General features: G+C 42.0%; 2 protein-coding genes across 3 annotated transcripts; both read right to left on the bottom strand.

Moving 5' to 3' along the window:
• Positions 1-1256: 1256 nt before the first annotated feature.
• Positions 1257-2403, bottom strand: LOC139398526 (sorting nexin-18-like; the record flags this gene model as incomplete). The annotated part of the gene is made up of 1 exon (XM_071144474.1): positions 1257-2403. A coding segment is annotated over exon 1 (1058 nt), but the record flags the coding sequence as incomplete, so codon positions are not given.
• Positions 2404-6524: 4121 nt separating this feature from the next.
• Positions 6525-8347, bottom strand: LOC139398527 (heat shock protein beta-3-like). Of its 2 annotated transcripts, none has more exons than XM_071144475.1 (2): positions 8259-8347; positions 6525-8060 (listed from the first exon to the last, which is right to left on the bottom strand). In XM_071144475.1, exons 1-2 carry the CDS (start codon positions 8275-8277, stop codon positions 7513-7515), a joined length of 567 nt encoding a protein of 188 aa, XP_071000576.1. In that variant the 5' UTR covers positions 8278-8347; the 3' UTR covers positions 6525-7512. The 2 variants fall into 2 exon arrangements, with proteins under 2 accessions (XP_071000576.1, XP_071000577.1); XM_071144476.1 differs by having other exon boundaries at positions 6525-8082; positions 8259-8332.
• Between the last annotated feature and the right edge of the window lie 1588 nt (positions 8348-9935).

The following is a 9935-nucleotide window of genomic DNA, read 5'->3' as shown; positions in this document are numbered from 1 at the left end:
AGGACAGCACAGTCCCTGCCCATCTTCAAACAGTATCTTAAATAATCCTCGTCCACGGTATGGTTTTCAATACTGTGAGTACAATTTAAAAAATAAAAAAAGTAAATACAGACAACGTTCTTCATTTCACCTGTCATATAATTTTTCATTATGAAGTTTACTGGTAGTCCCCAGGCACATGGTGTTTGTTAACAAGCACATAACAACGAGAGACCAGAGCCTCGTGAGTCACCCACTGTGGTGCAGCATGCGCCAGATGATCTATTGTAGTTACAGTATGGAATTCATAACTAAATGTTTGCCAGCTAGACATCTTATAATTATTAAGTCTAAAATGTGTTAATTGCTCTGCAGTTGTGCAATTCGTTTGCTAATTTAGTAGGCATCTAGCTAGTTAGCATGTAGCTAGTTAGCATGTAGCTAGTTAGCATGTAGCTAGTTAGCTTCTTGTAAAAATCTAGCTTCTCCTGGATCAAGAGCCTTGCTGTCTAATATTTGTATTGCTCGTGCATCAAACTGCGAGTAGCATTTTTTGAGTTACATGTATAATGTTATGAGCTGGAATGTCTGTCCTGCAAATAGTTTGTCAGAGACTGTCATTTGCTATGAGATTTTACATTACATTAGAATTGCTTAATCTTCTAGATTACAGAGGCTCAGTAGGGTTTGAAAATAGCGCCCCTAGTGTTCAGCGCCGATATTACCCAAACATACAGGGATGGCACAAGGTCGTTAAAAATGAAGGTGTGACAATCTGGATAGCATTCAAACCTAACGTACAAGCAACATTTTTCTCCAATCCTATCGAAAACATAATGTTATTATACACAAGTTTTACTGCGCGTGAAGTTTCTAACGCAAATATTTAAATCAGTTGTCTTCCTCAAAATTAAAGGGGATGATGAAGCAATATTTGCGAGAAGGAGGGAAATCTAATTTCATTGGTCCTCTAACTCACAGCTCAGAGACTTTTTAATTCAGGATAAATTGAGTTATCCCTGAGTTAGCCTGCCTGAGAACAGGCTAGTTCTGAAGGATTCATTGCCATTGGAAAATGTACCTACCTGGCTAAAAAGGTGAGTCACTTTCACTGTAACCTCTTATCCAGAGTTGAGCTCAATAGTCGATCAAAGTTAGCTTGCTAATTTTCTCCAACCAGGTATATAGTATAAGGGTTCTGGCCAACTCATTGTCATGTTTTATAGGACACAAGAATAGAAACAGACTGGCGCGGAGAGCAGAGGAGAGAAACCTACCTGTTGCAGGAGAGGAAGTGCTGGAACACATCACATCTGGACAGGACCGGGTGACTAGTCATGTGATTCATCCACCATATCAACCCTTTCCTCCTTTTAGAGATGAAGTCCTCCTCAAACCGCCCCGTGGCCTGTTTCTCTGGGATGTGGGGCACCGAGATGACAGGGAACTTCTCCACCAGCCTGGCGTAGAGCCAGTCAAAGTGTTTATACCTCCTGTTTACCTGGGTCTGTGTGTGGGTGGGCGTCAGCTTGTAGGCAATGTAACTCTTCATCCCTTTGAACTTGGTCTGCTTGGTGGGGTCGTCTATGGTACAGGAGAATGGGTATGGGTTTTCCTGCCATTCTGGACCGTATTGTCCCGTTACAACACAGATCTTATCCCCATCTTTCACAAACCCAGCTGCCTCACCTAACACGAACGCTTCCCCTCCTGATTTCACAAATGTTGAAAACCTATTGAGGTTTCTACTGACCGTGGCAGAGCTCTTGGCTTGTTGAGCGTTGCCACTTCTGGACATAGAAGATGTTGACACGCTATATGTAGACGATCCATTGCCATCAAAGTCCCCTTGGTGACTGCCACCAACAACCCCGGGCTCGTCAGCCACTGTAGAGGTGTCATCCCAGTCTTCATCCCAGTCTTCATCGCTGCCCTGGCTGGCTTGGTAACCGTGCTGCTGCTGCTGCGCTGGGGCAAGTGGCGAGGACGCTGTAAACCCAGACGATATTATTGATGTTTTGGACAAGTTTTCAATTTGATTTAATGTTTTATTCGAGGCGTCCCCGAAACCTCCGGTTGGAATATTGGCGTATCGGGATCCCCGGTAAGTATCCTCTGATGTGCTGTTATTATTAAACGTGGACGCGGTATCGTTATTTAGGATCTCGACGTAGGACGCGGGGAAGAGACCTCTCTCGCCTTTGCTGTTGGATCCTTCTAGCCAGCCTTCAATGTCCTGTTCGCTGTACAAGCTCACTATTTCATGTTCCGTTAATGATATCTCCCCTGTGTTTTCGGAATTGAACTCGTATAAAGCCCTCGCCTTGAGCGCCATAGTTCAAACAAATTACTGTCTGGCGCCCCCGCAAAACAAATAACCAGCAAACTCTTATTAACGGGCTAGCCTATACAAACTACACTAGCTCTGAAGGCGCACTCCCTCCTAAATGTCCCTTCTTATACGATCTACCTCGCAATCCAGTTATCTTTTGCTACTGTAATAAAAAATAAAATAATAAGTGCAATAAAATCCCGTTACTTCGTCCGAGTCTTTGCCGTTTAAAGTTGAAGGGACTAGTTGCAGCGGTGGCCCCTGCCTCTCTGATCACACACTCCCCTTTTCGCACTCAACAACCATACGTAATCAGTCTGAGTAATGGAGGGTGGTATGAGCCAGAATTAAGTCTAGGCAACCGTACCACCCTGTGGCTGTCGCCTACTATTGAACGTCTGACTGTCAGTCACCATGTCTGTGTGACGCCTGCGTGTTAATGAAAGTCATAAGGTGTGCATTTTATATTATTAATTACATCTCAACCATAAATGTTAGAAATATACAGTTTTTCCCGTGTAAAAAAACGGAAGGGTATTTTCCCCATTGTAAAGTAATGGAGTTAGGCTAGGTTGCTAATGGTTTTATGTGTAGGAGATGGTTATTCAAATGCCATTCAAACTTTCTGTACTTTTTTTCAACAACATTATTAGATCCAATTTTTTTTTTTTTTTTTTTTTTTATCAACAAAGGCTCAGATTAGTTCAGGTAATATATGTAAATACGTGATGTCACAATAAAATGTGTTTGTGTTAATGTTTGTACGAAAATAGCGTTTAACAGTTCGCTAGCTTGATGATAACCAAATGTAGCTTGGCCCCCAGTAATTTAGATTTTGTAATTCTTTTTTATTTTTTAGAAATTGACACTACAGTATAGACAATAATTTATACACAATTGCACATTGCTTACCTCAGTAAACAGTTGCGGCTCCCGTCTGAAAAAGTAGGTTTACTGAGGTATGCAATGCAATTGTGTATAAATTATTGCCTATACTGTAGAGTATGGGGGAGAATTCTAAAGGCCTGGGCGTGAGTTATATGTAATGTGAATGTGTAGATGTATGGTGGCTCCAGATTTGGATTAAGGGACCAACGGGTTCTGCCATGGGCAAGTCCCTTGACAGGTACCAGGAATGGTGGGAGGGACAATCTGAAAGTATTTATCTTTGCACACAAGAGCAGCGTCCAGGCCTCCAGAATACTCCCCCTATCACCTGCTGTACGGGCGGGAGCCGCAACTGTTTACTGAGGTAAGCAATGTGCAATTGTCTATAAATTATTGCCTATACTGTAATGTGAAACATGTTGTAATTGACTTTCTATTGCTGTTTTTTGTATAACATACTTTATTATCCCTGATAGAAGTTGTCGAACAAGATCGGAATGCCTTCCAGGACCACCTGACTGAGAAGGATGTGGAGGTTTTTGACCAGGTAAAAATTTTCACTGTTCATTTATTTTCTGGCCTTCAAAAGATGTATATATATATGTGTATGTATGTATGTATATATATATATATATATAAGATATGTATTTGTGATAACATAAAATATAATTGCATTCCTTTCTATTGTCAATCAAGGTGAGACTGAACATGAACAAGGCGCAGGAGAAACAGAATGAGAGCCACCGGAGGAGAATCAAGGGGACCAGGTGCTTTGAACATCCTGGCTAATAACTTGGAAGAAGGACGAAAGGAAGACGAGACCTGGGATACCTTGGTGCTCTTTCGCTCCTAGCTGGGGTCACCATCCATTAAGGTGAATATAAAAATCTCACATTATAACTATTTGCCTCCTCGTGGTGGGCGGTATCGCCATGCTGTCAACAGTACCTACACTGGCCCAGGGGTTATCTCCAAATAGTCCATCTCAAGGCCAAGCGCTGGGTCACGTTAAGTGACCAGGGGTGGCAGGTAGCCTAGTGGTTAGAGAGTTGGGACCGTAAGCAAAAAGTTGCTGGATCAAATCCCTGAGCTGACAAGGTAAAAAAATATGTAATTATGCTCCTGAACAAGGCAATTAATTGTTCCCCGGTAGGCCGTCATTCAAAACAAATAGTTTTAATAAAGGTTCAAACATTTTCTTTTTAAGTAATCGCCATTTCCAGGTAGGTACTGTTAAGGTGTATGACTCCAGTGGTCATGACATCACCTTGGAGTTTCTCTCCCAACTCACCTCTCTTATCTTTTTCAGGGACCATCCATTACCTCCCTCATCAACCCCACTGACAGGTTTCCTTTCTTTTCTGTCCGCCATTAACATTATTGCATGTCTAATCAAACATTTTTAAATTAAATCATTCAGTAACTGTATTTTTACCTGATAAACCTGTAACCTGTGTGTTTGCTTGTTTACGTCTCTGTCTCCTACCCTGTTCCCTTTAACTCTGCTCCTGTTCTCCAGGACCTAGGGGTTCGGCCCAACACCCAGACCCACCTGATATCCTCCATTTCCTGTTCTCCAGGACCTAGGGGTTCTGCCCAACACCCAGACGTGGATCCACCTGATGTCCTCCATTTCCTGTTCTCCAGGACCTAGGGGTTCTGCCCAACACCCAGACCCACCTGATGTCCTCCATTTCCTGTTCTCCAGGAACTAGGGGTTCTGCCCAACACCCAGACGTGGATCCACCTGATGTCCTCCATTTCCTGTTCTCCATGACCTAGGGGTTCTGCCCAACACCCAGACCCACCTGATGTCCTCCATTTCCTGTTCTCCAGGAACTAGGGGTTCTGCCCAACACCCAGAACCACCTGATGTCCTCCATTTCCTGTTCTCCAGGAACTAGGGGTTCTGCCCAACACCCAGACCCACCTGATGTCCTCCATTTCCTGTTCTCCAGGACCTAGTGGTTCTGCCCAACACCCAGACGTGGATCCACCTGATGTCCTCCATTTCCTGTTCTCCAGGACCTAGGGGTTCTGCCCAACACCCAGACCCACCTGATGTCCTCCATTACCTGTTCTCCAGGAACTAGGGGTTCTGCCCAACACCCAGACCCACCTGATGTCCTCCATTTCCTGTTCTCCAGGAACTAGGGGTTCTGCCCAACACCCAGACCCACCTGATGTCCTCCATTTCCTGTTCTCCAGGAACTAGGGGTTCTGACCTTTTCAGGTCAGAGAAAGATGACAGAGTTTCTGAATTGGAATTCCGAGTAGGATGACCGGTCAAAACAACAAATAATCCCAGTCTGAGCTTGTTTTTTTCCCGAGTTCCAAGTTGTCTTGAACACACTGAAGTCGGAAGTCAGAGATTGCAGAGTTCCGAGATATTTTGAATGCTCCATTAAAGGCCTACCTCTTTCTGAATAGGACTACCTCCAACAAAGAATCCCTTGTCTCCATTGACAGTCCATGTTAATTCATGGAGGTATTTTATGAGGCTAGGAAGACGTTAGGTGACTTTGTGAAAGGTATCAGTAGCTTCACGAGGCTTAATTCTGGCACTTATCACCCCCTATAGGTGTGTATTGATGTGAGAAATAGGCATATCTACACAGCGATGGTGGCTGGCTGCGATATCAACTAGCCTAATAATTATTGTATTGAGGTGCCTATTTTAGCTAAATCGACAAATGAAATTGATTAGATTACTCTCAATCAATATTTTTTTTTTTTACAAAATCATGTACATTTTTGCAAACATCACGTTTGAAATGTGTTCATGGTAAGATCGTTCCTAATAAATTTACAAGCAAACTGACAAGTAACTTGTCTGTGTCATGTTGCATGACGTGAAAACTATGTCTACATGACGTGTATGTGTCATGTGACATAAACGTGACGTGAACGCGTCGGCAAGTTTGATGCCTTGGAAAAAAAAACTTGTCTCTATTGACAAGTCAATGTTAATTCATTCAGAGCTAGGAAGACGTTTAGGTGACTTTGTGAAAGGTATCAGTAGCTTCACAATGCTTAATTCTGGCACTTATCACCCCTTATAGGTGCAGCTAGGGAGATGAACAATCTAATGGGCAACACCAATCAAACACTGGCCGCTTTAGTTGAGCGGTGTGATTTGATTGATTCTTGATTCTAGATGGTATCGGAATCCTACTGTATTTATAATAGTTTGTACATATCCTTTTTTTATCAGAATGTAACATGGGTGTAAACAATGTAAACAATCCGTAACAATGTAACATCTTTTTTTAAATTGTTTTTATTTAACCTTCATTTAACTAGGCAAGTCAGTTAAGAACAAATTCTTATTTACAATGACGGCCTACTTGTAAAGCTCCCCCAGGCCTAACCCTCCTCAAAACCGGATGACGCTGGGCCAATTGTGCGCCGCCCTATGGGACTCCCGATCACGGCCCGTTGTGATACAGCCCAGGATCGAACCAGGGTCTGTAGTGACACCTATAGCACTGCGATGCAGTGCCTTAGACCGATAACATCTGATAACAATATTTATTGTTCTATCGCATTTTTAAGTATCTTCTTTCAACAGTGAACAATTTCTAAACAATCTCATAAAATTTGTACTGTAAAAACAACATCGTCACTGATGCTGAAAGCCTCATGCTTAGCATTCCCATTTATGTCATAGATATCATACGTTTTCAATGACTGGAGAGGAACTTCCCTCTGTCCATTTACCAAATTAAATATACACTTCATATTTGTTAAAATTATAAGCATTTTTTTTTTAACTGAGGTGAGAGGAGCTGGAGTAAATTTTCAAAGCGAGGAGGAAAAAACGTATTTTAAGAAAATTGATTTTAAATATATCATTACTGCTGTTATATAATTCAATAACGTTAGCACCAACAGCTTTTTGTAGCAAAGTAGCGTCAGATAGAAATGTAACAATAACAATGTTTAGAGAAATATTTGAAAATTTAACTTCACACGAAAATAACAGACCACAAATGAACCAATCACTCATGTTAGTGGTACTGTAACAGCTGATCTGACCTCATCTTTACCTGATCAATACAGTAATAATCAATAATCAACAGTCAATAATCAATAGTCAATAATCAACAATCAATAATCAAGAGTCAATAATCAACAGTCAATAATCAAGAGTCAATAATCAATAGTCAACAGTCAATAATCAATAATCAACAGCAAACAATCAATAGTCAATAATCAACAGTCAATAATCGATAGTCAATAATCTACAGTCAATAATCAAGAGTCAATAATCAACAGTCAATAATCAATAGTCAATAATCAACAGTCAATAATCAATAGGGGTCCTCCTCACTGTGTTGTATCCTAACAGGTGTTCTCTGTTTGGATTCCACCACCAGTATCCCATCATGACATAGTAGAGCCCTCAGACCCCCTGCCTGCTGTAGTTTCTCAGGCAGTGGGTACTGACGGGTGAAGCTTCGGGTAACAAACCCATGTTCATCCATTCTGGCTCCATGCTGAGCCTTAATCAAGAGCCATCCCTCAAACACCTGAATCATGATATCCTCAGGTCTGAACTGGGACACGTCCAGAAGCACCTGGTAAACAGGCTCAGTCCGCTGGGGTTGGGTTGTGGTAGTACCGTCGCAGACCCCTTCTAGCTTCACTACCCCAGGGTCGGGCCTCACTACCCCAGGGTCGGGGAAGGCTGGCCCGGGCAGGGCGAACAGGTCATGGTCCTCCACACAGTCGTCCAAGTCCCTTCCTTGAAACAGGGCCTGGTGGCGGACTGGGCTGTTCACCCAGTGGGTTATAGACAGTCCCTCCATGGTTCTGCCTTCCTCCCAATCCATGTCCCAGAAAGCCTCTTGTGTTGCTGCTGTGTGGCAGAGAGGAGTGAGCTTCACAGTCGCACAAATAAAACAACAACAAGAACAACTGAGCAAACGGAATATGAGAAGATATCCAGCCAGTCAATAGTCCTTCAGAAACACTTTTCTATTGTTAAAACCCCAGTGCTAGTCATTCAGAAACACTTTTCTATTGTTAAACCCCAGTGCTAATCAGTCAGAAATACTTTTTTCTTTTATCGCCATGGCAAAGCAGAGGATTGCGATTGGCGGGTCTGTGATCGTGTCGCTTGCAGTCTCTCAGTCTGAAAACCTCTTGTAATATTGCTGTGGCACTGAGTCACTGAGTTTGACAGTCGGTCAGATGAAATCAAGACGGGCCATGGCCTATATTTAGGACAGCATGTGATAGGTGCTCTATCAGACTCCCATGTTGCTGTGGCAGAGGAGTGAGCCCGACGGACATTTAGCTGAAATCATGGCAAACTATGTCTATATTAAGGACAGCGTGTTATTCTGGTGGGTGGTGGTTCTGGGGGATGGTGGTTTCTGGGGGGTGGGCCTCTCAAGTGGTGGGAAGGGATCAGACCTGGGTTCAAATGTCTATTTAAAAGGTTTCAAATACTTGTCATTTGCTTTAGCCTGCCTGGAGTACCAGATGGGTTTGCACTTTTGCAGCTATTTTCTTTTGGTTCCATTGACCAGGCAAGATCAATCAAGCCCAGATAACATATTAATTTCAAATACTATTTGAACCCAGGTCTGGATATATAAGAAGGCTGTTTTTAGAGCTGGTAGATATGCAGCAGAAGCTAAGATTGCATATTTTATTTAACCTTTATTTAACTAGGCAAGTCAGTTAAGAACAAATGATTATTTTCAATGATGGTCTAGGAACAGTGGGTTAAACTGCCTTGTTCAGGGGGAAGAACGATCATTTTTTTTTTTTTACCTTGTTAGCTCAGGGATTCGATCTTGCAACCTTTCGGTTACTTGGCCAACGAACTAATGTCTCATATGTTTCCTTACACACTTAATATAATAATAAAATGACCATGGTACTGTTCTGAGAGATATGATGGGGATATACACTATGTATACCAAGTATTAGGAACACCTTCCTAAAGCCTAATGTGAGTTTTTAAAGCATTTGTTGAACTTGTAGCATCTTGTTGTTTTGCCAAATCAAATATTTTTTGGGGTGAAGAATGTACTTGTTTATGTTAATGGAAGAAGCAACATGAGTGTAGATAGTCCTATAAAACCATCGCTCAGGTGCCACATCTTAGTTAGAGTTCAACTTTAGGTCATTCACACCTTTGGCACACCGGACCATTCTGATTGGTTGCCAAGGGTGGTTACTAGGGGGTGGAGTTTTGAGAGCCCTCTGGAAAGTGTAAGTCCCTCAGTCAATTCAATTCAAATAGATTTATTGGCGTAGGAAACATGTTTACGTTGCCAAAGCAAATGGAATAAATAATAAATAAAAATGAAATAAACAATCAGAAATGAACAGTAAACATGAAAGAAAAAGAGACATTTCAAATGTTAGATTATGTCTATATTGTCACTTTCTGACCTTTATTTCCTTTGTTTTGTCATTATTTAGTATGGTCAGGGCGTGAGTTGTGGTGGGCAGTCTGTGTGTTTTTCTATGTTTTGGGGCATTTCTATGTTTTCGGCCTAGTATGGTTCTCAATCAGAGACAGGTGTCATTAGTTGTCTCCGATTGAGAATCATACTTAGGTAGCCTGGGTTTCACTGTGTGTTTTTATGGGTGATTGTTCCTGTCTCTGTGTTTTGCACCAGATAGGGCTGTTTGTGGTTTTCCACGTTTGTTGTTTTGTAGTGTTCGTGTTGATCCTTTTTGTTATTAAACATGAATCAATATAATCACGCTGCTT

This window comes from Oncorhynchus clarkii, unplaced genomic scaffold (assembly GCF_045791955.1).
Source record: "Oncorhynchus clarkii lewisi isolate Uvic-CL-2024 unplaced genomic scaffold, UVic_Ocla_1.0 unplaced_contig_7067_pilon_pilon, whole genome shotgun sequence".
In the NCBI taxonomy this organism is placed as follows: Eukaryota; Metazoa; Chordata; class Actinopteri; order Salmoniformes; family Salmonidae; genus Oncorhynchus; species Oncorhynchus clarkii.
The sequence above is the reverse complement of the archived record's forward strand: the minus strand, read 5'-3'. Positions and strand labels throughout refer to the sequence as shown.